Genomic DNA, 27,242 nt, shown 5'->3' on the forward strand with positions numbered 1-27,242 from the left:
ACCTTTTAACCGTTAAACTTTTATTCGCTGACCTGTACAATTACCCTAGTATGTAGAGACTTTGCCCCCAACTGGTCGAGGGTTCAGCAGTTTCTGTGTGTGGTGATGTGATCATGGGGTCAGTCTTAGCCTTGTTCAGAGGTCCACTTAACCCTCCTCGCAATGAAGAAACCTCACAGGTAACAGGGTTGCTTTCTCTTTCAGTTTCTCTCTGTTATCTTTCTGTTTCTTGTTCATTTTCGCTATATCATTATCTTTTTGCTTCTTGTTTATTTTCAAAATCTAACTGAACTCTGAAAAGCTAGCTATTATTAACAAGGTTCCTTGTTCAGGTACAGTGTAGTGTAGTGTAGTGTAGTGTAGTGTAGTGTAGTGTAGTGTAGTGTAGTGTAGTGTAGTGTAGTGTAGTGTAGTCTAGTGTAGTGTAGTGTAGTGTAGTGTAGGCTGGCTATTGTTAACCAGGTTCCTTGTTCAGGTAAAGGCTGGCTTTTATAAACAGGTTCCTTGTTCAGGTACAGTTCCCACCCCGATCCGGCTGCTACTTTGGTTCCTACTTTATAATGGGAGGTGAACATTTCAACACGGGACGTAACGACGCGTACTTGTTCGGGGAACCTAACGATCTGACCTTCTTAAACAGAAGACCTGCCCCCTTCCCTTACCCCGCTCCAGCTGCTAGTGAACCCAGCAAGACACTCCAGAGTCTGGTGAATGTGAGGAGGGACAGTGTCAAGTTGGTGAAACCCCCCTGCTGTTGTCCCTGTAACCAGTGTAGTTGCCATGGTAACTACACGCTAGAATTCGTGGTGGATGCAGATGTGGCGTGTGTTGTGAGAGTACTGACTGGAGTTAAGGATGATGCTATTGTTAGTTCTCAACGTGATCCTGCTGTTAAACACTTCAACTTCCCCGCTGGTACGAGTAATATAGTGGGAGGACAATTGTTTAATACCCCCAGGCCCCATGTAGATTGACGCGTAATGTCGACACTTCTAAAAATCATTACTTTAAGCATCTGTTGTGTCCCAGTTTTGTCAGAGTCTAGTGTTGTAACCTTTTTGTCCCAGGTATTGGACAACAGTTCTCCGAGCCTGATCTCGTGTTCAGTCCTGGGGAGTTCCCTCACTCCATGTTCAAGTGGAACAGCAACATGACGGAGCCTATACCCCTGGTTTGTAGTTTATTCGTTTAGTGTTCTTATATTTCTACTAATAAATGGAAAATTTTGGGATGATTCTCTAAACAGCATCAGGTGATTCACATTTCACAGCAGCTCAATGATTCTCTAAACAACATCAGGTGATACACGTGACAGTGGAAGCTGAGTTTCAGGACCACGCTCATTTCGTATTCTGTGTATTTGAGAAATCTGTTGATAACATCTTCTCGGTAAAGGTCCTAAAACAGAAACAGAACATTGATGGAATATCCTTCATCTTGCAAGAGATTTACGGGATGGAGAGCAAGGGAAGCTCTGATAAATCAGTGGGTACGTACTAAGTTACAGTAAATAGTAAATGCTCGCTACCTCCTAACTAAATGGTATTTACTTCGGTAACTCTGATTTCTTACTTTACACCTCACTGCAATATAAGCGTGTAATTTAACAAGATACCTCTACAGGTAACGGTGAGTGTGTTGTCTGTCTGAACGCGCCGCGCGACACCATGATACTCCCCTGCAGACACCTGTGTCTGTGTTACACGTGCGCGGAGGACGTGCGGTTTAAGAGCAACGTGTGTCTGATGTGCCGACAACCCTTCCGGGCCTTGTTGAGGATAGAGGCTCTACAGAGAGTCGCTACTGATGAATCTGATGGTAAAACGGTAAGATTTGTAGGAATAATTATTATTATTTATACTTTTTTTAAATCTCACACTTATTTTACTTCGGAGTATTCCAACAGCCACATTGTTACACAAGTGTAACTAGCCAATTACAGGAAGCCGAAGGATTTAATTAGGCCAGTGACGGTTAAGGTAGTGTGTACCATACTTTCTTCGCCCGAAACTTCGCTGCAATGGACAGCTTCTCATTTAACCCTCACACACGATTTCTCGAATATTCGGCTGAGTAGACCGGGGGGCTGCATAGACCACTCAGGATCTTTAGCTGAATGTCGACGACACTCACCCCACGACTAGGCAGGCAGTGGGTTTCGAACTCGCAATCTCACGATTACAAATCCGATGATTAACCAACTACGCTACCTGGCCGTTAAACATGATTTAATTAATGTGGTATTCTGTACCAATACAAATGTCCCCGAAATTTATTGCACGCAGCGACATTCATTATCTCATTTTAAGTTTATCAAAATTGTTGATATTTCAAAACTGAGAGACCTCACTAGTCTTGACGACTGCTTCTTAAAAATAACAAAACAGTTAGTTGAGGTTAATTTGATCAATTAGATATGTTGAGATCGTTGTTAAACTTCTTACAAACTAGAAGAAAGCAGCACGTATTATGAATTATCCAAAACTGTGGAGAGAGTAACCCCAGTCTTATCTCCTCAGGAGAGCGAGGAGACGTTTGAAAGAGTGGATCTGGTGGAGTACAAATGTAGCAGCTCGCTGGATTCCAACTCTAGGAGTAAGTCAGAGTTAAACATTCTTTAAATACATTATGTATATAACTATTAACTATATAATATGTAATCAGTAATATGTTGTACATTTTGGGAGCTTTACAATGTTTGTATTGCTTTACATGAGTGTAATAACTATTATAACAGGGGGCAGTAGCTCCTCACTCCAGCTGGAAGCAGGACCTTCTAATCCGAATAACGGTGATGATATAACATTGGAAACACATGTTACTGAGGCACCTCCAGGTAATATTGAGAGCTTTCCCCGGCTCTCTGCTGGCTCTTTACCGGCTCTCTACCGGCTCTTTACTTTATATCATTCGGGCTCAAGATTTCAGCTGTAACTATTCCATGAAACTAATAATTTGTTTGCATGTCTGTATATATACAGACATATATATCTAGAGTTGTGAACCTTGTTTGTTAGGGGGGCTTTGTTATCTGTAACTTGGTAACCTGGTAACCTGGTAACCTATTACCTGGTAACCTAGTAACTTGGTAACCTGTAACCTTGTAACCTGTATCCTGGTAACCTGTAACCTGTAACCTATTTCCTGGTAACCTGGTAACCTGGTAACCTGTAACCTGTAACCTAGTAACCTGTAACGGGGGGGGGGGGGGGGGGGGGGGGGGGGCCAATGACTACTTTTGGGGACTTGGGGAATTACGTCAACGATTTTACCCCGAGTCCCCATGATTTTTAGTCCCCAAAAGTCTCCATTAGTCCCCATTTAGATGATTTTTAGTCCCCATTAGTCCCCAAAAGTCTCCATTAGTCCCCATTTAGATTTATCCTACTCTTATCTTGGACAAAACATCTCGATCGTATCGTTATTAAACTAACTTGAAAACCATAAATAACTGTCAAAAATTCTGGGGACTTATGGGGACAAATGGTGAATTACGTCAACGAGTTGACCTCTAGTCCCCATGATTTTTAGTCCCCATTAGTCCCCAAAAGTCTCCATTGGTAGTCATTGCCCCCCCCCCCCCTGTAACCTGTAACCTATTACCTGGTAACCTAGTAACCTGCAACCTGGTAACCTGTAACCTGGTCTCACAGTGCCCAGGAAGCTGTCAGACAGTGTAAGGGTGGACAATGTAGGAGTAGAGGTGTCAGCTAGTGAGCAGAGCTCCCGGAGCGAGGAGGAGGAGGTGGAACCTACTGAGTTCGACAGGTCAGTCAATGCTCACACAGCAGTCAGATCACTAATAACTTAATAACACATCATCTCTCACAAATATCCCATTTTCACGTCTTGGCTCCTTCTTACACATTGAAATATCTCAGCTTTATTAAAATGTTAACTATATCCCCAATAAATAAGTGGCTAAAATTAGTGACGCTTGATTACACAGCATCACACAGCACCATGACATATAAGTGTCGTGTTGTCATGGTAATTGGTAACGTGTCAGATGATTTACTGAACTCATTTCCCAGGAGCAGCTCAAGCACTCTCTCTCCGGTTGAAATTTAAACATAATTGGAAGATATCTAGATCACGTGATGAAATCAACTGCTGGTCTAGTTCACATTGACATTCAAATAATAACTGATATAGCGTGCATTTCCCCTCCCGCCTGGGCTTAGTAACTATAGTAACTATAGTAACTATAGTAACTAAAGTAATAATAATAACTATAGTAACTTGATGACCCGCTGTACGCTGTCAGAGTTTTGCTGGTTCAAATTATCTACTTCTAATTAGACCAATCAGTCTGGCTAAGCTAAAAGTTATTAAACCTTTAAACTCGTGCAGGCGCCAGGCCCTTTCTACTTTGACTCAAATAAAAACAAAAGTAATAGTCGGCTCTCACCATCATTTCAGACAAATGTTGTTTTAAAAATAGCTCAGCAGTAACCATGGTAACTATGAGAGTCGGTGATATTGCACAAATTAAAAGACAATCTTAAAATTACCACGTGCACCCTTTTTGTGTCAGGTTTATTACTGGTGCCCAGTACTCACAAATTCAAGCACAAATTTTCAGCATTCTGATTGGTTTGATCTAAAGTCTTGTTTGATAATTTATGTATAATCTTACAGTGGTTACATTGTAATGTAAATACTAAATTGGTATTTTGAAAATGGATTTTATGTCGAGAAAATCTTTGTTTGCGGTATTAAAATTTCTCTTTTTGTAAAATGAACTAGATTGTCCTGATTTTGGATTATATCTCTAATATACCAATCAGAATGCTGATACTTAATTCACTCACCCCACAGTATTTCCTACGGGTGGAGATGCTCCTTTATAAACTTTATTTATAAATTCCAAAGTTAGGACAATCTTAGTCTTACGAGACTTTTGTGATGTTTTTATTCGTTCGCTTTGTATCAAAATCGTTAAGAGCTGGAGCAAAACAGAAGTTTAATTGTTAATTGTACCCGACAAATTAATTTGATTTATATCATAATTAACATGTTTCACTTTTAATGTACATGAATTCATTATATTGATATATTTCTCAGTATGTCCGTAAAATATACAATACGTTTTATTGGCTCTAAGTATCTAGATACTCTTAAAGCATCGCATCAAATTCCAAAATGGGATACATAAAATGTGAATTTTATGAATTCTTTACTCTATTATATTTATCATAGAGGAGAAGTATTAATTCTCTTCTAATTATACCAACCCTTATCTTATCTCCTCACAATTTCTCCCAACCTCTTAAAACCCCAGGTTTATCAAGTAGCAAAGACTTTAAAGAAAAGACGAGCTGAGTTTGGAGTCAGAACCGAGATATTCAACTAACTAGATCTTTTATGGAATTTATTCTAGAAAAACGATACATGGCTGACTATATGAGCTGTGAAGTCAGATTAATTTAAATATTCAGTTGATTCATTTTCGAATTACTATTATATTTGATGCACGGACTAGTTGACAAATGAAATAAACAATGTAAAATACGAATTCCAACTTTCCTTTAAATTCAAAATGATTGTGACTGTACAGCTATAGTATATAGTGTGATTATTTCTGAGCACGTAATCGTATTTATATAATATCTTAATCTAAAAGTGTAAATCTGAAACTTTAAAAATAAATAGATTTTTAAACATTTTTAATATGTCATGTTAATTATCTTTAACTATCAGCATTCTTAAAATTAACATTGAAATTAATAATCATTAAATAGGGCTAATGAACATAAAAACAGGATCTAATTATGGTCCTAAAAATGAGCAATCTTCTCCTGTGCCGAACGGCTGAGTTAAGATAAGAACTCTTTCTCCTTAAAAATCAGCGTTCATTTGAAGCAATTAATCGGCGCTAAGAGGCGCTAAGAGTGTTATTTTCTTAAAATATTACTCCAACACAGTGGTGTAACGTTGCCCCCCTAGAAAATGTGTTTCTAGATCAAAACGCGCAGTTTTGCTAAATTTTCCCAAATTCAAACGTTGATTTGGCGCCCCCCTAAGATAGTATAGCGCCAAATTGACAGATCTTAATTGGTTCTGTACTTTTGAGTATTCTAGTGATGTTAGTATTGTTACTTAAAGTAACATCGTTACTTAAAGTTTGTGTGTTTAATACCTATTCTTTATCGTGATTTTAGATGTCGTTTTTATGGTCTTTAAGCAAACAGAGATAAAAATATTCTGTCTTTGAGTTTAAGTGTAATGAATATAACACATGAATGATAATATTTTACTTTAAGTGATTTTTATTGAAACCGAAATGGATTCAGTTTTCTTTCTACCAGGTAATGGCAGAGCTAGAAGTAGATCTGTATCTATGTGGGTGTATGGAATTGGAATCAATAAATTAAAGGGAAATAACCAATAATTAAAATGGAGTTTTGAAAACTTAAAATTAAAATAGTGAATAAAGAATAGCAGCTTTACATTCAGTTCACAGCACATCTCTACAATAGTATTCATAAATTTATAGATTCGAGCATTAGATAAGAAAGATTTTCATCTATCATCAAAGAAACAAAAATCAGTTAAGATTTACAATGAATTTTTAGCTATATTAGCTAGCACATAGTAGCTAGCTATGAGCTAGCTAGCTAGTAGCTATATGTTCATCAAAACTGGGCTATATCATCTGGACTGATCCTGACTGTGTCACTATTTACATGAAGCGTAACTCTCTGCTCCCCGGCCGCTCTGTTGATCTGACCAGCTGTCCTGTTTTCAACTACAACCCACTCGTCGGTATTTAAATCTAGTGGTCCTTCTCCCTCGTCAGTATCCTGAGGAGCATTACATTTTACTAAACTGGGACACTCCGACAGTGTCAAGTGTATAGGTGACAATTAAATTGCGCGAACTGTTCGGAGAAATTGCTAAGAAAAGTGGAAAATCATATTGTAAGAACCGCCCCGAACTAATATAATATTAATGGTAATACTAATACTAATAATATAATCCTTTTTAATTATATATTTTAAACAACTCCCCTCCATTGGAGGGCCTCCAGGTTATAAAATTAAAAATATGTAATGCAACTTTAGCGTATAGATAATAATTGATTTCGTCATCGGATTAACTCGTATGATAAACTTGGATTAACTCGTATGATAAACTTGGAACTACTGTAGATTTTACTCCTTCAAGCGGAGACGAAGCTAGGAGCTTCAGAACCATTGATATAACCTTTGCTTGCTGGATCGAGGCAATCAAGTAAAGGACTATAATATCGGAGTGTCACGAACTGCGCCAATACTGGCGCCAGGATTCGTCAGTGGAAATTCTTAATTCTGAGATTTCCAGCACCAAAATTTCCAGCACCAAAATTTCATTGTTAACAACACGTTGGTTTTGTTTGTCGCGTTGATTATTTAAACTTAAAGTGTAATTAAGGTGGAACTTCTTTACAACTACACAAGCTTGGCAGGATCATATCCGTTAATTCCAATTGACCAAAATGCAAAATGTAAGTCCCATCGCCGATCTTAAAAAGACAAATAAACCAAACACTAACCATGAGGTTCAGGTCAACTTCTTCAGCTGTTCCCAGTATATGATTATCCTCTGTCTCAGCTGGTACGTCACAAAACGTGTAGTCTGAAGGTTTAACTCCTAGTTCCTTGTCTCGATCCTCACACATTATCTTATCTAGCTCCAGCTGGCCAATCAGGCTTTGGTTAATAAAATAAGTATAACAACTTTTAAAAAACCTCATCAATCCTATAATTTTTCAAGAGTTCTGAAAAATTAGTTGAATTATTTTAGTCAAAAATATAAGGGCTCTTTTAAATAAACTGTTAATGTTATTAAAAACGATCTAGGCCTAGGTTCGAGAATGTAAAGCACGTTCCAAATATATGGAGATGATACCTTAATCTCATTGAACTCGCCCCTAGCCTGAGGGTTGTGGTCCCAGCACCTCAGCGCCATCTCCCAGACTGTGTCGCTACAGCATGGCGGCTGTTTCATCCTCATCCCGGACAGTAAGTTGTCGAGCACGTGGTGATCTGGCCACCCTGGGTAGGGTATTCCTCCCTGAATACCAGGTCGTCACTTACCGAGGGTTTAAAACCAGTTTTGAGTTTTGTTTAGAGAAAGTTATCATTCGAATATTTCTATTTCAAGTTGAAATGGTTTGTAAATTCTCCGTTATATGGTAGTATAACTATAATAGAGGTGGCAAAACTACAGCTTCCCACTATTTGATAAAGCCATTCTTACCAGTGTAAAGACTTCCCACATGAGCACTCCATAGGACCAAACATCGCTAAACTTTGACCATTTCTTAGGATCTTGCTTGATCTGGAATATGAAAATGTATCATCTGTCATCATTGCTGGTTTTTAAATTTAGTATTTGCGAGTGAGTTGAACATCCTATTCCTAAACAAGATATACTAATTATACTACTACTATAGAAGCTGGAAGAAGCTACCTCGGGAGCTGTCCACCTGAGCCTGAACATCCTCTGTCGGTCTGTAACACTGTCCCCCGAGCACATGTACTTTCCATTGTAAAGCATCCTGCTCTGCCCGAAATCACAAATTTTAACTGTCAGCTTTCCGTCAGGTTCCTCTTTTAGCAGTACGTTATCAGCCGCTAGATCTCTGTGTATCAGCTCTATGCTGTGTAGGAAGTCCATTCCAGAGGAAACCTGACGCAACAATATGGTGATTATAAACGTTCATTCAAAATGCAAAACAACATTGAAAACAACATTCAGTCGGGTCAAAATGAAATATTAAAGGATTGAGAGAGAACTAAATGAGGTTAAGAGGGAATTTTTAAATGAATAACTTGACCTGCCGGCAGAAGTTCAGAAGGTCTGCTGTAGTTAGAACAGTGTCTTTAAACCTATCCATACTGGGCTCGAGTCGGGACATTTTACCGTGCACACTGTCGTTATACGAACTGGTGTTTCCTTGAGCTCCCCTTGATAGTACTCTCGGTCTGGGGACAAGCAGTTTGGGATTAGATAAGCGGTCCTGTACAGGGTTAGAGATAAGATAAGAGGTCCTGTACAGGGTTAGAGATAAAAAGCGGTCCTGTACAGGGTTAGAGATAAGATAAGCGGTCATGTACAGGCCTAGTACAGGGTTAGAGCGGTCCTGTACAGGGGTAGAGATAAGATAAGCGGTCCTGTACAGGGTTAGAGATAAGGTAAGCGGTCCTGTACAGGGTTAGAGATAAGATAAGCGGTCCTGTACAGGGTTAGAGATAAGATAAGCGGTCCTGTACAGGGGTAGAGATAAGATTAGAGGTCCTGTACAGGGTTAGAGCGGTCCTGTACAGGGGTAGAGATAAGATAAGCGGTCCTGTACAGGGTTAGAGATAAGATAAGCGGTCCTGTACAGGGGTAGAGATAAGATAAGCGGTCCTGTACAGGGGTAGAGATAAGATTAGAGGTCCTGTACAGGGTTAGAGCGGTCCTGTACAGGGGTAGAGATAAGATAAGCGGTCCTGTACAGGGTTAGAGATAAGATAAGCGGTCCTGTACAGGGTTAGAGATAAGATAAGCGGTCCTGTACAGGGTTAGAGATAAGATAAGCGGTCCTGTATAGGGTTAGAGATAAGATAAGCGGTCCTGTACAGGGTTAGAGATAAGATTAGAGGTCCTGTACAGGGGTAGAGATAAGATAAGAGGTCCTGTACAGGGTTAGAGCGGTCCTGTACAGGGGTAGAGATAAGATAAGCGGTCCTGTACAGGGTTAGAGATAAGATAAGCGGTCCTGTACAGGGTTAGAGATAAGATAAGCGGTCCTGTACAGGGTTAGAGATAAGATAAGCGGTCCTGTATAGGGTTAGAGATAAGATAAGCGGTCCTGTACAGGGTTAGAGATAAGATTAGAGGTCCTGTACAGGGGTAGAGATAAGATAAGCGGTCCTGTACAGGGTTGGAGATAAGATAAGCGGTCCTGTACAGGGTTAGAGATAAGATAAGCGGTCCTGTACAGGGGTAGAGATAAGATAAGCGGTCATGTACAGGGTTAGAGATAAGATAAGCGGTCCTGTACAGGGGTAGAGATAAGATAAGAGGTCCTGTACAGGGTTAGAGCGGTCCTGTACAGGGGTAGAGATAAGATAAGCGGTCCTGTACAGGGTTAGAGATAAGATAAGCGGTCCTGTACAGGGGTAGAGATAAGATAAGTGGTCCTGTACAGGGTTAGAGATAAGATAAGCGGTCCTGTACAGGGTTAGAGATAAGATAAGCGGTCCTGTACAGGGTTAGAGATAAGATAAGCGGTCCTGTACAGGGTTAGAGATAAGATAAGCGGTCCTGTACAGGGTTAGAGATAAGATAAGCGGTCCTGTACAGGGTTAGAGATAAGATAAGCGGTCCTGTACAGGGGTATAGATAAGATTAGAGGTCCTGTACAGGGTTAGAGCGGTCCTGTACAGGGGTAGAGATAAGATAAGCGGTCATGTACAGGGTTAGAGATAAGATAAGCGGTCCTGTACAGGGGTAGAGATAAGATAAGAGGTCCTGTACAGGGTTAGAGCGGTCCTGTACAGGGGTAGAGATAAGATAAGCGGTCCTGTACAGGGTTAGAGATAAGATAAGCGGTCCTGTACAGGGGTAGAGATAAGATAAGCGGTCCTGTACAGGGTTAGAGATAAGATAAGCGGTCCTGTACAGGGTTAGAGATAAGATAAGCGGTCCTGTACAGGGTTAGAGATAAGGTAAGCGGTCCTGTACAGGGTTAGAGATAAGATAAGCGGTCCTGTACAGGGTTAGAGATAAGATAAGCGGTCCTGTACAGGGTTAGAGATAAGATAAGCGGTCCTGTACAGGGGTATAGATAAGATTAGAGGTCCTGTACAGGGTTAGAGCGGTCCTGTACAGGGGTAGAGATAAGATAAGCGGTCCTGTACAGGGTTAGAGATAAGATAAGCGGTCCTGTACAGGGGTAGAGATAAGATAAGCGGTCCTGTACAGGGGTAGAGATAAGATTAGAGGTCCTGTACAGGGTTAGAGCGGTCCTGTACAGGGGTAGAGATAAGATAAGCGGTCCTGTAGAGGGTTAGAGATAAGATAAGCAGTCCTGTACAGGGTTAGAGATAAGATAAGCGGTCCTGTACAGGGTTAGAGATAAGATAAGCGGTCCTGTATAGGGTTAGAGATAAGATAAGCGGTCCTGTACAGGGTTAGAGATAAGATTAGAGGTCCTGTACAGGGGTAGAGATAAGATAAGAGGTCCTGTACAGGGTTAGAGCGGTCCTGTACAGGGGTAGAGATAAGATAAGCGGTCCTGTACAGGGTTAGAGATAAGATAAGCGGTCCTGTACAGGGGTAGAGATAAGATAAGCGGTCCTGTACAGGGTTAGAGATAAGATAAGCGGTCCTGTACAGGGTTAGAGATAAGATAAGCGGTCCTGTACAGGGTTAGAGATAAGATAAGCGGTCCTGTATAGGGTTAGAGATAAGATAAGCGGTCCTGTACAGGGTTAGAGATAAGATTAGAGGTCCTGTACAGGGGTAGAGATAAGATAAGCGGTCCTGTACAGGGTTGGAGATAAGATAAGCGGTCCTGTACAGGGTTAGAGATAAGATAAGCGGTCCTGTACAGGGTTGGAGATAAGATAAGTGATCCTGTACAGGGTTAGAGATAGGATAAGCGGTCCTGTACAGGGTTAGAGATAAGATAAGAGGTTCTGTACAGGGGTAGAGATAAGAATAAAGTAAGACACTACAATTACATCTTGATTGTATCTACTTATCTAGTAGATAATCTACCTGTTGTGAACTAGAGAGAGAGTATTTTCAGCACCAGATTGGCTCACTAAGGTACTCTCTGTTCTGTCTCCTCTCTCACGGCCTCTGTTCTCTGCTCCTGATCTTGTCAAACTTTTACTCTTGCGCGCAGGTTCTTCTTTTGCACGTGCAAGGTTCTTTACTCGGTCTTGTTTTGAGATACTGTTCTTGTGATCTTCAATACTCAACACTGTACCGATCTGTACCTCTTCAGGTGAAAGAGTCTTGTTCTCGATCTGAAAATGAACAATGTTTTGGCAACTACAGCTAATACTTATACTATGTACTATACAGCTTAATATCATAGTAATTATTACCTAATGACCTGGAAATTTATGAAAAATGTCCCTATTCACAACTTTACCAAACCCAAAATTGGTGACTGAGTGAGATGAAATAAAGGTTTAAGGAAGTAGTGTACCTGTATCCTGAGTCTCCGGAGGTAGCGAGTGAGGTTTGTGACACACAGCTCAAGCACTAGAATGTACGGAGGTGCATCTACCACATACCCATACATTCTTAGCACGTGCTCACCCAGCTCCCGCCCCGAACCTTGGATCTGCTTCATTATGTGGATCTCTGCTTTCATCGCTTTCTTAGCATCTGCAAAACTTTGGGTTCTCAAAAGTATCAAACATCTTGTTTATTCCACGCTTCAATTAAAAACAAAAACACAAAATAACAAGCCTGACAGATTCGCCGAAGTTCGGAGTTTACCCAAAACTGTTCCAAATAACACGTACCTTTAATATTTTCTTCGGTTTCTGCTAGATGTTCTTCTTTATCCACCTTAGTCTTGAGTATTTTTAAAGCCACATCGTACTGCTTAGTAAGCTCATCTTTCTCATGCAGCTTTACTTTTAGTTTCCCTCCTAGGATGTACCCAAAGTTCCCTCTGTCCAAGTAACTAAGGGTTTTGAAATGTTGATAATTTATTTAATTTCATTATGATAATTTAGGACTACGAGGGTTTCAAGGGTCATGCAGGTAAAACTTAAGGTTAAAAAAGTAAAACTCAAAGTTGAAAGAGGTCATTCACAAACCCAAAAGAAATGGATATTTATTTGCTACGATAAAATATCAATCATTTAGAACAGAACACCCTTACAGTTAGGGGTCGTTCACATATTACGTAATCAGCCGAGGGGGGAGGGGGGTTTCCAAATGCTTACGGTTGATTACGGGGGGGGGGGGGGGGGGGGGGGGGTTTCGGTCGTTGATTACGTAATCAACATTTTCTTTTTTACCCTCTAGAATAATAACAATTTAATTCGAATTCCACTCAATTTCACTCTGATAGTGATAAAATTTAGAAATTGATCGAATATCCGGCTATAATAGTAAGTAGTTTAGAAGGTGCTTGGCCGGATATCATAACAATGATTTCGGCTCATCATGATAGCATGATCAGGGTAGCATGAAACGTAGAGAAAAGTGTTTTCTAGGAAAAAAGTCAACGGGGGGGGGGGGGGGGGGGGGGGGGTCAGGCCATGATTACGTAATTAATTGATGTCAGGAGGGGGGGTCTTGATTACGGAAGGGGGGAGGGGGGTAAAAATTGCTAAAATATTGATTACGTAATATGTGAACGACCCCTTACTTAAAAAACACGTTAATAATCTCAAAAGATAAAACACATTCTATGATCCACCTCTCTTTTGAAATAGCATCCCTGGAGAGCTCTCCTCCAAGTCCCTGTCCGTCCCAGGGTATGTTAGCTTCTTTAGCAACCAGCACATTCCCACACTTGAACCTGAGTGTGGGCAACTTTTAAGTTTCTGGTCCCAAAAATCTTCGGAAGAGGTCATTTAATTGTGTGAACCATCGAGTTTAATTGTGTGCATCATAATTTGCGTTTTTCCTCGCTAGCTGGAAATTAACTAACTTCCAGAGGGTAATCGCACCAACGACAACAATAAGAACTAGCGCAAAGCCAGAAATAGAGGGAATGATTATTGTAAGCAGGGGGAGAGGGGTGGAGCACTTCTTGATATCACGTGGTGTGACACGTTCGTAGAACCCATCACATGGCAGTTCTTTCTGAGGTAGACATTAAAAAGTTAGTTAGACACTGCGAATTTAGTTCACCGTCACGCGAAGCCCAAAAAAGGGCATATTTAACATCTTTCGCTCTAAGATAACTTCATTAAATATGCGAGTTGAGAATACAAAATATGTGCGATAAACCTTGCAGACACTATTGTCAGTAGTGCTGTTGTAAAAGTAGATCAGATAGTTCCGAGCCTCAGTGAGATTTTTCAGCAATTTGTTGTCCTCGTCCCAGACACAACCCACACCCTTGTCACTACAACACGGCTGGTTTATTGTCCCACCTTCTTCAACACTCATAAAACATGCCCTTATATGGATATGGATATCTGCTCTGTAAGCTACCTCCACCTGACTTGTGGTCCTGTGTCTTCTACTACACTCCAGTTGCAAGCCTATTGGTTTAGTGTGGTCCACCCAGGGGAAGTATTTGCAGGTATTCCTAGGTTTTATAGATAGTTCTACCTCTACCAGTACCTCGTCCCCTGACTTATTGTCTACATATAATACTGAAGGGCGGGGTTTGTGGGCCAGGGATTCCTGAACATTTATTGTCATCAGTTATACAAAAACATCAGCAATATTTTAACATGTACTTTTATCATCTCGAGTTGAGATTGTGGCACTGGTAAAACTAAAATAGTGCACAACCAACTAGAGAAACTAGTGATAATTATTACTAGTACTACTATACTACTAAAGAAACTAGTGATAATTAGTACTACTATACTACTAGAGAAACTAGTTGGACCTACTTTGAAGAGGTATCCCATACCAAACCCGCGGTAAACACAATAAAACACTTCTTGTATAATATCAGTACCATAGCAGGACGTGTAGACACTCTCCGACCCTTCAATAACCTCCCCTCCCCTCACTCCAATATCATTGTTGTTAATCTTCCTAGTTCCTTCCCTCTGGTACGTCTCATTAGTAGTATCGTAGAACCAAGTGATGTCTACATTGTACGACACTCTGCCAGTCAAGGTCGTGTCTATCCAGGAAGCTGGTAATGGGTAAGGGAGGAAAGTTACATTGCTCACTTTCCTGCTATCTACCACAGTGTATCCTGAATAAGAGTGGGGTAAATGAAAAGTAGCTTTGTTAAAAGATGCAATGATATAACTGATTCTAAGTTGACATGTGTTAATTGTCAACATTTTCTAGGGTTGTAATTGTAATTATCTAGTAGATTTCAATTCATTACACTTGCCTGTACGATCGAATGAGACGCTTCCAATCCATAGCCCTGTAGAGACACAACAGGAGTTTGAAAATAGTGAAATGACATCTACTTGATATTGAAACCAAGGATAGAGACCGGTGAAAGTGGTGTTCAGATCAAATGAAAAGTCGTAGGTCAAGTTCTGTCCAGTTTCTTTGTTTATTTGCTTGATCAGGATCACGTGTGATTCGACTTTTAGTGCTAATTTGGCGCTGAAGGGTTGCGGAATGGAGTTTTAAAGTTCTGCATTGCAAATCCAAACTTGGTTTTACAACCAAGATCCCTTCAATAAATATATATAATATATATGTACAATATACAAAAGAAATAGAAATAGCGACCAGTTAGCTGATAGCTCTAGTTGTAATAATATTACAGCTTCAATACTACCAGTACCATAAATTAAACTGAGTAAATAACAACAGTGCACCAGGTCACCAACCTAACGCGTAAAGAAGCTGTTCCCGGCTGGAGCTCCTTCACATCAACAACAGGTCCTGCAGAACACTCCTTCTCACAAGAACCAACAGTAAAGTTAGTAAAACTCTGACAGGTGTCCAGACAGAGGTCATCACCAGGGTTACAGAACAAGTGACAGTTGTATAGAGAACAGGCCCGGGGTAGAGAGCATTGTTCCAGACAGGTTCCTAGAGACTTGGAGTACTGCGGAGGGTTTATTATTTGTGGGCAGGATAAGATCCAACAAGAAAATATTATTATTAGCCAAGGAAATAGAATTAAAGTAGATATGTGGGAAATATTTTTATCATAGTGGAGTTATAGTGGCCGAATTAGGGATTGGATCTGTTGCAGATAATAAGGCGATATACCAACCATGTGTAGCCCATATAAAAACCACTTGTAGCCCAAATAAGGGGATATAACAACCAAAAATTTCCACCGCTTAGAATTGTTATTGAGAAATAGGCCAGTGATTATTTTAAACTAATACCTTTGTAGCACATAATCTTCTACAAGAAGCCCTTCTTATCGCAAAATCCCGGTCGTCATTTGAGTGAACACAGTGTAGTAGTGTGAGCAGATAAAACAAAAATAGCCGTCTTTTCATTCGTTAAATTACCAAAAATCTATCAGCAACCACCATACTCTGGCAAATTTATAACAATATTCAGATTAAAATCCAAAAACTCGAAATCAGGCGAGGAATATCATGAGAAAAGGAGTCTAGTGTGCGATATGACGGAATAAGTCTCATGTGCCGCGTAATCTTTGAAATTCTACACCTTCAGGTATAAGCGTGTTATAAATTATAAAGTTTACAGAGCGAATTTGACTGTCCTCTTTGGTCTTGGAGGGGCTAGATCCAACACTGATCCGGGGTCCGGCGTGACCCACTGATCCGGGTTTCGTTTCTTCTCACGTGCGAGAATTACTGACTGTTATAAATGTATATTACTTCTTATTGGAGAAGGGTTTTACAGTGTAGATGATAGATCAATAGAAATTAGTTAGCGAGGAGGCACCTAATTAGGAGCACCCAGAGCAGTGGCGTAACGTTGCCTGTTGGCGCCCCCACCCCGCCGAAAATGCGCCCCCTCCCTTTTGGCGCCCCCTCCCTTTTGGCGCCCCCTCCCTTTTGGCGCCCCTCCCTAAAATTGAACAAATTAGATGATTTTAGAGGATACGCCGCGCCAATAAAATCTCTAAAAAAGTATGTTTTTAGAGCAAAACGCGCAGTTTTGCTACTACCTCAGTTAAGTTTTTCAAAATTGTCCCACATCAAACGACGATTTTGCGCCCCCCTAAGATGGCACACCCCCCCCCCCCCCCCCAGCACAGCGGGGTCAGCGGGGCCCTTCGCGTTACGCCACTGACATAGAGAAGGGTTTTACAGTGCACCAATACTAATAGAAATTAGTTGGCGAGGAGGCGCTTAATAAGGTTTCTTTGGTAATTTAAATTTCAGTACCTCAATTGTGTCTTGTGCCATCCAAAGTGAACTCATTAATTGATTATTAATATAATTGATTATTAATATAAAGAAAAATTCAGTCAAAACAGTGAAATTTGGGTCACAGAAAGCTGAAACCTGAAAATGTCTTACCGATAGGACATTTTCATAATTTTCCTTTCATCTTAAAACGCATATTCTTTAAAACATAAAAGATTTTCCGAAATCTTATATCGGAGCAGCCAGGGAGTAAATGTCTTAGTCATATAAAAATATTAACCTTGAATATTTTCATCGCGTATATTTTCGCGACATAAATTTTGTTTTTCAATTTATTCAATCATTGTTTAATTATATTATATTATATTATTATTTATTAGTGCCATGGAAAATGAAAATGTGAAAGCAAAAGTCACCAAATTGATGAGAGGACTGTTTTAAACTGTTTAATCAGATAATATAGAGACTGTTCGGTCTGACCCAGACTATAATGAAGACCGGTCTGACCCAAACTATTATGAAGACTGGTCTGACCCAGACTATTATGAAGACTGGTCTGACCCAGACTATTATGAAGACCGGTCTGACCCAGACTATTATATAGATCGGTCTGCTCCAGAATATTATGAAGATCGGTCTGCTCCAGAATATTATGAAGATTGGTCTGACCCTGACTATTATGAAGACCGGTCTGACCCAGACTATTATATAGATCGGTTTGATCCAGACTATTATATAGACCGGTCTGACCCATACTATTATATAGATCGGTCTGACCCAGACTTTTATATAGACCGGTCTGACACAGACTATTATATAGATCGGTCTGCTCCAGAATATTATGAAGATCGGTCTGCTCCAGAATATTATGAAGATTGGTCTGACCCTGACTATTATGAAGACCGGTCTGACCCAGACTATTATATAGATCGGTTTGATCCAGACTATTATATAGACCGGTCTGACCCATACTATTATATAGATCGGTCTGACCCAGACTATTATATAGACCGGTCTGATCCAGACTATTATGAAGACCGGTCTGACACAGACTATTATATAGATCGGTCTGATCCAGACTATTATATAGATCGGTCTGATCCAGACTATTATGAAGACCGGTCTGACCCAGACTTTTATATAGACCGGTCTGATACAGACTATTATATAGATCGGTCTGACACAGACTATTATATAGATCGGTCTGATCCAGACTATTATATAGACCGGTCTGATCCAAACTATTATGAAGACCGGTCTGATCCAGACTATTATATAGACCGGTCTGATCCAGACTATTATATAGATCGGTCTGACACAGACTATTATATAGATCGGTCTGACCCAGACTATTATATAGATCGGTCTGATCCAGACTATTATGAAGACCGGTCTGATACAGACTATTATATAGATCGGTCTGACACAGACTATTATATAGACCGGTCTGATCCAGACTATTATATAGATCGGTTTGATCCAGACTATTATATAGACCGGTCTGACCCATACTATTATATAGATCGGTCTGACCCAGACTATTATATAGACCGGTCTGATCCAGACTATTATGAAGACCGGTCTGACACAGACTATTATATAGATCGGTCTGATCCAGACTATTATATAGATCGGTCTGATCCAGACTATTATGAAGACCGGTCTGACCCAAACTTTTATATAGACCGGTCTGATACAGACTATTATATAGATCGGTCTGACACAGACTATTATATAGATCGGACTGACCCAGACTATTATATAGATCGGTCTGATCCAGACTATTATGAAGACCGGTCTGACCCAGACTTTTATATAGACCGGTCTGATCCAGACTATTATATAGACCGGTCTGATCCAGACTATTATGAAGACCGGTCTGATCCAGACTATTATATAGACCGGTCTGATCCAGACTATTATATAGATCGGTCTGCTCCAGACTATTATATAGATCGGTCTGACCCAGACTTTTATATAGACCGGTCTGACACAGACTATTATATAGATCGGTCTGCTCCAGAATATTATGAAGATCGGTCTGCTCCAGAATATTATGAAGATTGGTCTGACCCTGACTATTATGAAGACCGGTCTGACCCAGACTATTATATAGATCGGTTTGATCCAGACTATTATATAGACCGGTCTGACCCATACTATTATATAGATCGGTCTGACCCAGACTATTATATAGATCGGTCTGACCCAGACTTTTATATAGACCGGTCTGCTCCAGAATATTATGAAGATTGGTCTGACCCTGACTATTATATAGATCGGTCTGATCCAGACTATTATGAAGACCGGTCTGATCTAGACTATTATGAAGACCGGTCTGACACAGACTATAATAGTATTATACTTATAGTATTATATAGACTGGTCTAGCTCTCAGTTGAAAAGGTTTGATGTGGCGGCATGAAGAGTACCCGGGCGGAACGGTATAAGCCTTCAAAGGCAACTCATTGGGATATTAAGTAGCTAAATGTTCTGAATCATATAATACCACATAATATCACATATTATTGTCTCATTGGACAGCTAATCATTGTGAATTAGCACAGATCTGTATAAAGGGACATTGTTTGTCAATAGCTGCATTCAAACTCTAAGGATTGCTATATAATACATATATAATATTATTGTCACTCAAACACGCGGACGAATTTATAAAATTATAGCTAAAATAGGAAATCTACAATTGGCATTGTCGCAGATTTAGATTATTGTAAAGTTGTATCCGAACTGTATCACGTGACTAATCGCTAAATAACACGTGACTAGCTTACTTACTCTTACTTACTGTTTTATTGTTTTGGGATAATTTATACGCACCTTCGTTGGGGGTCTGATTAACTTGCTCGATCAAAGGACATGGAATCCGAATACTTTACCTTGCTCATTTTACCATTTCTCTATCTACTTTAGGTTATTCATTTGTAGTGAATTATATTTAACCCTACTCTTAATATGAGGTTAATGTTTCTTTTTGTGACTGTCCCCATTGTTACCACTGCTACTCCTCATTGTCTACTTCTCTAACAACTGCTTTTTGTCGGAGTTTCATCCTTCTCAAAGGACTCATTTACTGGCTAAGAGAGGCTGCCTCCTCCGCTAAGAGAGGCTGCCTCCTCCGCTAAGACGTATCAACTTGCCTGCACCCACGTCATCCCCGCTGCATTTAAACTCTTCAGTTTCAGGGTCTTCTGGCCGGCTGACCAGTCCGCCATATGGTTTAACAAATTTTGTAAGATTTATCTGAAATGTGCCGTACGTATTATAGAGCTGATTCTATTTCTTTGCTAAATATAACGGCCTGTACCAGTATTGTCTAACTATCTATTTCATTTTAAAGTTTCTGATGATTTTGCCGTTAAAAATGTCAACTACGTGAGTTGTGGATGATATATGTGAGCTGATTGGACCAGCACCTGCTACAACCCCAGCTGACCGCTCTGATATGTAATGGCACTGACAACTCCCTCATTCCTTCCACTTTGTTGTATTTCATTTAAATCGTACGCGCTTTTTAGAGTTTCTCAGCCTCTCTCAGTTTCATGCTCCTAGCTCGATCACGCAACTTTACTTAATAACTTATACTTTACTTAATAAATTTACTTAATAACTTATAACGTAATCAAATGTATCAGCTCAACTGTTACCTACTGTTACACGGCTGAGAGAGAGACCTGAACCATCAGTTAACTTAATTAACACCATAATAAATTACTGCCTCGATTTTAAATACTATTAACTACTAGCAGACTCCAGTAAAACAGCAATTGTTATTGCTACTATGTTGTTGAATTCAGTGCAGTGTCTCATGATTGAATATTCAACCAAAACAGCCGCCATTTTAATTGACCGATTTTTCTACATGGACGGCTGCCAGTATGAATTATGTTCCGTGAAATATATGTTAGTCCCAACTCCCCACATTGTAAGTAGTTAGTAGTTACAACACCTGTCTTGAAGTGTATTTCATCTGGTTCACAGTTGTCTGACTCCTTGTCCTGGTCCCAGTTCACAAGCCATCCTGATCTAATGTCCAACTGTTTGGGATGACAAACTAGCTGACAAACTAGCTGACAAACTAGCTAGAGCCACCTGTTTCTTTACTTGCTGGTCGCAAATCTACCGCAAATCTGGTGGATATTAAAGATGCGGTCTGTCATAGTGCTGGCAGACCAGGTGCCACAGGTGTGGACTATTCCTCCGCAGAACTTTGAATATTCCGTACCGTAAGGTGCTGGCAGCTTATTATTCTCAGATATTATTTCTAGTTGTGTTGTACATGTTTATTGTCGATTTGTTTATTGTCGAGTTGTGGGCCGTTATTACCAGTTTAGCTGTTAGCAGCCGATTATTGTCGCATACTGGGATTTGCACCTAGACGGACTAGTCGTGTACTGGTGTACTACTGGTGAACTACCATGTCAACTCCACACATAATAACGTTGAGTTTCTTTATTATATTTTCTCCAAGAGATTAACCTTCTTCACCCTTGGTAGATTTAAGATTTGTATTGAAGTTTTTTATGAACGAATATCAACAATTTAAAATATTTTATAAATCTCAATTTATGATAATAAATGTATAAATAAAATTTAACAAAAATTGAAGCATTTTTTATTCGTATTCTCATTGTCCATAACATAAGTTATCCTTAATATCGCCGGAACTTTTCCTACTCACAGTCAATTTATTGGAATATGGTCGAACCAAAATTTTGTTAAGATCTGGTTAGAAATTGGTTGCGAAATGAGGGGTCTGGTGATAGATTTGGTGAGGGACCTGGTGAGGGATCTGGTGAGGGATCTGGTGAGGGATCTGGCGAGGGATCTGGTGAGGGATCTGGTGAGGGATCTGGTGAGGGATCTGGTGAGGGATCTGGTGAGGGATCTGGTGAGGGATCTGGTGAGGGATCTGGTGAGGGATCTGGTGAGGGATCTGGTGAGGGATCTGGTGAGGGATCTGGTGATGGATCTGGTGAGGGATCTGGTGAGGGATCTGGTGAGGGATCTGGTGAGGGATCTGGTGAGGGATCTGGCGAGGGATCTGGTGAGGGGTCTGGTGAGGGATCTGGTGAGGGATCTCTATTACCAGTTTAGCTGTTAGCAGCCGATTATTGTCGCATTCTGGGATTTGCACCTAGACGGACTAGTCGTGTACTGGTGTACTACTGGTGAACTACCATGTCAACTCCACACATAATAACGTTGAGTTTCTTTATTATATTTTCTCCAAGAGATTAACCTTCTTCACCCTTGGTAGATTTAAGATTTGTATTGAAGTTTTTTATGAACGAATATCAACAATTTAAAATATTTTATAAATCTCAATTTATGATAATAAATGTATAAATAAAATTTAACAAAAATTGAAGCATTTTTTATTCGTATTCTCATCGTCCATAACATGAGTTATCCTTAATATCGCCGGAACTTTTCCTACTCACAGTCAATTTATTGGAATATGGTCGAACCAAAATTTTGTTAAGATCTGGTTAGGAATTGGTTGCGAAATGAGGGGTCTGGTGAGAGATCTGGTGAGGGACCTGGTGAGGGATCTGGTGAGGGATCTGGTGAGGGATCTGGTGAGGGATCTGGTGAGGGATCTGGTGAGGGATCTGGTGAGGGATCTGGTGAGGGATCTGGTGAGGGATCTGGTGAGGGATCTGGTGAGGGATCTGGTGAGGGATCTGGTGAGGGATTTCAGATCTGGTGAGGAATCTGGTGAGGGATCTGGTGAGGGATCTCAGATCTGGTGAGGGATCTGGTGAGGGATCTGGTGAGGATATAGTTTCCTCTGAATTATAGTATTACCATTTACCGGCTTGGTATTTAGTGCAGAACAGGTATCCAATGTCATGCTCAACAAGTCTGATCTACACGCTGAAACTAGATTTACAATAGTTACCCCAGAATGTCACTTCCACACAACTGTCTGGTTATAGTTTTACAGCTCTTGTTTCACAGGCTGTCGTAATTGATAATTTTCACTACAAGGACTTTAAAGTTGTATTACACTGCAGCTTTCTTATTATCTGTGTTTTTCTTTGCGATGTCTTTTTTCTTTTTACTCTTCCTACTGTCAAGCGATGAATTATTGACTGGTGACATTTGAATGATTTCTGAAAAGTCACTTTTGTTACTCCTGATCTCATCAGTCTTACTCCCCACCACCTTCTTTCCACCACTCTCCTTCTTTACATATTTATTAGCGGATTTAGCGGGAGACAGCTTCTTCTTGGTAGAGGACTGAGCAGGGACAGTCAGCATGTTAGAGTAAACCCTTTCCGGAGCAGGACAGTTGTTACTGGACGCCCCACCAGCCTGGTCCATTGTGGACACGTTGGTGGAGATATCCAGGTCGGGGTTCAGTTTAGTGCACAACTGGGCTACACACAACATTTTACTAAAGTGCTTCTTTATCAGCTTGATAACGAACTTCATAAAATTAATGTTAGTCACGCTGTAAAGGAGTGGGTTGAGCACGAAGTTTAGCAGGTAGAAGTTAATAGCAAAGGTGGAGATGTGTCTGACAGAAGGGGTCTGACACTCCGCTGACAATCCCGGGTCACGTGACTCCAGGGAGATAGTGATGAAGAATGTGATAGCGAAGGGTAACCACGTGACTATGAGGAGTGCTGAGATGGAGTGGGTAGTTAGTGTCCTGTATCTGGAGGTCTTGTGCTTCTTCACCGAGTCTGCAGGGATTATCAGGATATCAATAATGGGGGGGGGGGGGGGGGGGGGGGGGGGGGGGGGAGGGGATATTTAGGGCAGATTCAACTTTGTAAATAGAAATAGCGGTAATCATTGACTCGTCAAAAATAAAACGGTTAAGTTTTCTCTTTGTAAAACTATTAACGTCAGAGCAGTTGTATAACTGATACTTACTGCCAGATAGATGAGCCAGCTTCTTTCTCGAGTAATGATGAAGGAGGACGTTTATCAGGATAATGACGAGGAAGAAGAGGGCTCCCAGTGTCATCCCCACTGCTCGGGCTATACCTCCCATGTTGTTCTCTCTGGGAATATTGGGGGTCATCTTACAGAGTTGCTGTGTCACATCGAGAATCATGGCGCGAAGGGTCAGACTAGTACTTGGAGAGCTGATCAATGATAAGCCTGCCAATAATAATGACACAAAACATGGACTAATGGACATGGGCCCCTCGCGGTGATAAACGTGTCACGCTGTCACCCCCCCCCCCCCCCCCCCCCCCCCCCCCCCACTAATGGACAGATCCTATAAAAGATGCACCTGTCCTTGATACCGTAATGTCCGATGCAGGAATAGTAGCCGTTGTCGTATCTGTAGGTTAGTTTTGGCGGGATGATCATGACCAGGACGGCTATGGATATGGCGGCTAAATAGCAGCCCAGCACGAATATCAGCATACTGTTTCTTGTTACTCGTGCTATTGCCTGAAGATAAGTCTAAGATAAGAAGATAAGACAGAGGTTAGAGTGGGGAAATAGTACGGTAAATCTGAGTTTTGGTTTTGGAGTTTCAGTCGGATCACATCTTTGCACAATACTTGTTTTAATTAGTAATGAGCCTGAAACCTCGCTTGACATAAGCCATATTTATAGAATCACGCGATAAAAGAACCTAAAGAAAAGCATTTTTTTTAATTTGGGGGAAGGTAAATTAGTGTTTACAGTAATTTAGGGTTTTGCTGTTTTTATTTACGACTTTTTAGTTTACCTGTTTTTTAGTTTACTTGTTATTGCAGTAGTGTACTTGTTATTGCACTAATTTACTTGTTATTGCACTAGTTTACTGGTTGCACTAGTTTACTTGATATTGCACTAGTTTAATTGTTATTGCACTAGATTACTTGTTATTGCACTAGTTTACTGGTTGCACTAGTTTACTTGTTGTTGCACTAGTTTACTTGATATTGCACTAGTTTAATTGTTGTTGCACTAGTTTACTAGTTGTTGCACTAGTTTACTGGTTGCACTAGTTTACTGGTTGCACTAGTTTACTTGTTGCACTAGTTTACTTGTTGCACTAGTTTACTTGTTGTTGCACTATTTTACTTATTTTTGCACAAGAGTTGTTAAGTTGTGTTATGATAGAAAACTCTCAACTGGTACTTGATTTCGTCACAACAAAGCCTTTGTCGCAGTTTTATTGCTTCATAGTTCACAAGTTGTACAAAGGAACGCAGGTGGTGGTGGTTTCCTTAAACCTGTCCACTTAAACCATGACGTGTGTTTCATTTCAATTTGACTGTAAATTTAACATTCATTTATGTTTATAGTCTGATGTTTCAATAGAATCCATTTGTTAATTGATGCGAACAGTTCTTGGCTGGATTGCGAATTTGAGTTGTAGTTTCTCCATTTGTGTTAAATATAGCTTACCTATTAGCCTATAGTCTATTTTCTATCTGTAATATGAACACTACAGCCTTAGCATTAATATTATTACCTTGCCGGACCTTATTTGAACAGACATTAACTGGACGCTCATGGAGGCTCTAGCGTTCATTTTAGTGTCCGTCCAAATAAAGTCTTCCGTTTATATTACGAGATTACGGTTCGTTCAAATCAAAGTCTGTTCAATTTTTTTCCCAAAAGTATTCCACTACGAACTTATTGTCCAATAAGGTGAAAACTTTTCGGTCTTTTAAAGGTTTTGAATCCCTTCGAACGTTCCCTATAATGTCCGTTCAAAATTATGTCTGCTCACGCAATGTCCGGTCAAATAACGTCAGATAAAGTAAGTTAATTAGTTACTTACATTTAATTTTGCGTTGTACTAACTTTTCAATTTTACTTATTATTGACTATTGTACTTGTGAAGCAGATTAGAAGTATCATTGTGTTTGGTAATAGATAGACGGAAACATATACCTGCGGTAGAGTACAGCGTAGTAGTCTGTGAACAGATATTAGGGCGGTTATTGACAAGGCTGTAAGTCCGAACACATTCATACAAATCCCCTGAAACTGAAAGAGAACTGTTAGTGACCATTAGTAACCGTTAGTAACCATAGTAACCGTTAGTAACCGCAAGTAAGTTTGTAGTTCTGAATCGGACAAATAATCTTACCAGTCACCACCTTATCAGTAGAGAACCTTTTATTCTAGAACTTTGACTTTTTATTTCTACCTCAATCTAAAAAATATTTCCCAATACCTACCGTGCATATAACGGAGAATGGTCCCGGTTTCTCATTGAGTTGTTCAACAAAGATGAAGTTAGCTGGAAAGAAACCAAGTAGCAGGATTGCTATGTCCACGTATCCGAGGTGACGCACCAGAAATATAGTGTTACTGAAAATAATAGTTCAAGGGGGCTATATTTATGAGTCGCATTTGAACTTGATTTCTCTTGGAGAATTTCTCTTTAGACTCTTAACTTGCGAACAAATTGAAGCAGCAAACTTTAGGCTAGTAACTTTATTGAATTGAAATAATCATTCCACGTAACAACGTCTTCTTCAGTTCTGTAATAAAATTGTTAAACATGTGTAAAAATTAACGACGGAAAGAAATTTAAAATAACATTAAAACAAAAACAGAGAAATAAAATTTACGAAATATGACCCAAAAAATGTAATTGCAAAAAATGTCAAAACAACAAAAAATACGACAAGAAGAAATGTAAGCTAATACAACTAAATACTGTACTACTCATGATACTAAACTAATTAGTAAACGTAAAACTGGTTGTTCAGAATTCACAGTTCATGTGTAAAAACTAATGATAAAATCAGCACTTAAGCAACGATAACTCGGTTGTCATGGTTACTATCCAAGATAGTCCTATCAATACATTATTTACTAGTTAAACATCGACTAAATATTTGTACAAATAACTCAACTCAGAACGATCATTCATTTCAGGACTTAATCTCAATATATACATCGCTTCTACAATCTTTCTACGAACAGTTTTACTCTGTAAATCAAGTAACTTAAAAGATAAAACTGGGGTTCGGTTAGGATGTAGAGATGCCTAGTGCTGTCCAACCCCATTCTCTGGATGTGCTCTAGGATTCCTAGCAGCCTGTCTGTGCTCCATCAGACGAGCATGGAGGCTTCTCTCAATTTCCCCACAGTATCTCTTACCACATAACTCGCAAGTAACTAAGTAAATAGCTCCTTTTGTTGAGCATGTTGTTCCTGTGAGTCTAGGGCAGATCTCACAATTGTTAGGGTTACCAAGGTCACAAGTCTTCTTATCCAGTGGACGAGAGCGGCAGAAGATGTCCTGTAACTTCTTACCAGGTGTAAAAATAACTCTGATGGGGA

At 40.0% G+C, this 27,242-nt stretch overlaps 3 protein-coding genes across 4 annotated transcripts; 1 reads left to right on the plus strand and 2 right to left on the minus strand.

Annotated features, from left to right (window-relative positions):
* The first annotated feature begins 47 nt into the window (after positions 1-47).
* Positions 48-6,287, plus strand: LOC134822627 (E3 ubiquitin ligase Rnf157-like). 2 transcript variants are annotated; one of them, XM_063833761.1, is made up of 9 exons: positions 48-179; positions 513-915; positions 1,068-1,171; positions 1,300-1,489; positions 1,624-1,826; positions 2,520-2,595; positions 2,738-2,836; positions 3,654-3,768; positions 5,285-6,287. In XM_063833761.1, exons 1-9 carry the CDS (start codon positions 114-116, stop codon positions 5,295-5,297), a joined length of 1,269 nt encoding a protein of 422 aa, XP_063689831.1. In that variant the 5' UTR covers positions 48-113; the 3' UTR covers positions 5,298-6,287. The 2 variants fall into 2 exon arrangements, with proteins under 2 accessions (XP_063689831.1, XP_063689830.1); XM_063833760.1 differs by lacking the exon at positions 5,285-6,287 and adding an exon at positions 4,035-5,012.
* Positions 6,209-16,267, minus strand: LOC134822623 (platelet-derived growth factor receptor alpha-like). Its single transcript, XM_063833754.1, has 16 exons — positions 16,002-16,267; positions 15,492-15,712; positions 15,038-15,261; positions 14,580-14,893; positions 13,963-14,364; positions 13,661-13,815; positions 13,427-13,528; positions 12,519-12,682; positions 12,197-12,378; positions 11,758-12,011; positions 8,825-8,972; positions 8,458-8,676; positions 8,245-8,325; positions 7,894-8,058; positions 7,538-7,681; positions 6,209-6,806 (listed from the first exon to the last, which is right to left on the minus strand). The coding sequence occupies exons 1-16, from the start codon at positions 16,116-16,118 to the stop codon at positions 6,639-6,641; spliced, it is 3,060 nt and encodes a 1,019-aa protein (XP_063689824.1). The 5' UTR covers positions 16,119-16,267; the 3' UTR covers positions 6,209-6,638.
* Positions 16,268-22,362: 6,095 nt separating this feature from the next.
* On the minus strand, positions 22,363-26,255 carry LOC134823394 (B2 bradykinin receptor-like). Its single transcript, XM_063834850.1, has 5 exons — positions 26,129-26,255; positions 25,839-25,934; positions 24,235-24,398; positions 23,868-23,998; positions 22,363-23,674 (listed from the first exon to the last, which is right to left on the minus strand). Exons 2-5 carry the CDS (start codon positions 25,917-25,919, stop codon positions 22,989-22,991), a joined length of 1,062 nt encoding a protein of 353 aa, XP_063690920.1. The 5' UTR covers positions 25,920-25,934; positions 26,129-26,255; the 3' UTR covers positions 22,363-22,988.
* Positions 26,256-27,242: the final 987 nt, after the last annotated feature.

The sequence above is a fragment of the Bolinopsis microptera genome, chromosome 11 (assembly GCF_026151205.1).
Source record: "Bolinopsis microptera isolate Bmic1 chromosome 11, MBARI_Bmic_1.0, whole genome shotgun sequence".
NCBI lineage: Eukaryota > Metazoa > Ctenophora > Tentaculata > Lobata > Bolinopsidae > Bolinopsis > Bolinopsis microptera.

What these genes read in the sequence shown, in the direction of transcription:
- LOC134822627 (XM_063833760.1), top strand. Translation starts at nt 114, where the DNA reads ATGGGGTCAGTCTTAGCCTTGTTCAGAGGTCCACTTAACCCTCCTCGC. An exon ending in ACACTTCAACTTCCCCGCTG is followed by an intron (nt 916 to 1,067) that starts GTACGAGTAATA and finishes TTTTTGTCCCAG; the next exon opens with GTATTGGACAACAGTTCTCC. An exon ending in ATGAATCTGATGGTAAAACG is followed by an intron (nt 1,827 to 2,519) that starts GTAAGATTTGTA and finishes TTATCTCCTCAG; the next exon opens with GAGAGCGAGGAGACGTTTGA.
- LOC134822623 (XM_063833754.1), bottom strand. Translation starts at nt 16,118, where the DNA reads ATGAAAAGACGGCTATTTTTGTTTTATCTGCTCACACTACTACACTGT. An exon ending in CTCTCTCTAGTTCACAACAG is followed by an intron (nt 8,973 to 11,757) that starts GTAGATTATCTA and finishes GCTTGTCCCCAG; the next exon opens with ACCGAGAGTACTATCAAGGG. An exon ending in TCAGGTGGACAGCTCCCGAG is followed by an intron (nt 8,326 to 8,457) that starts GTAGCTTCTTCC and finishes TTCATATTCCAG; the next exon opens with ATCAAGCAAGATCCTAAGAA.
- LOC134823394 (XM_063834850.1), bottom strand. Translation starts at nt 25,919, where the DNA reads ATGAATGTGTTCGGACTTACAGCCTTGTCAATAACCGCCCTAATATCT. An exon ending in CATTACGGTATCAAGGACAG is followed by an intron (nt 23,999 to 24,234) that starts GTGCATCTTTTA and finishes CAATATTCCCAG; the next exon opens with AGAGAACAACATGGGAGGTA. An exon ending in GCTGGCTCATCTATCTGGCA is followed by an intron (nt 23,675 to 23,867) that starts GTAAGTATCAGT and finishes TAATCCCTGCAG; the next exon opens with ACTCGGTGAAGAAGCACAAG.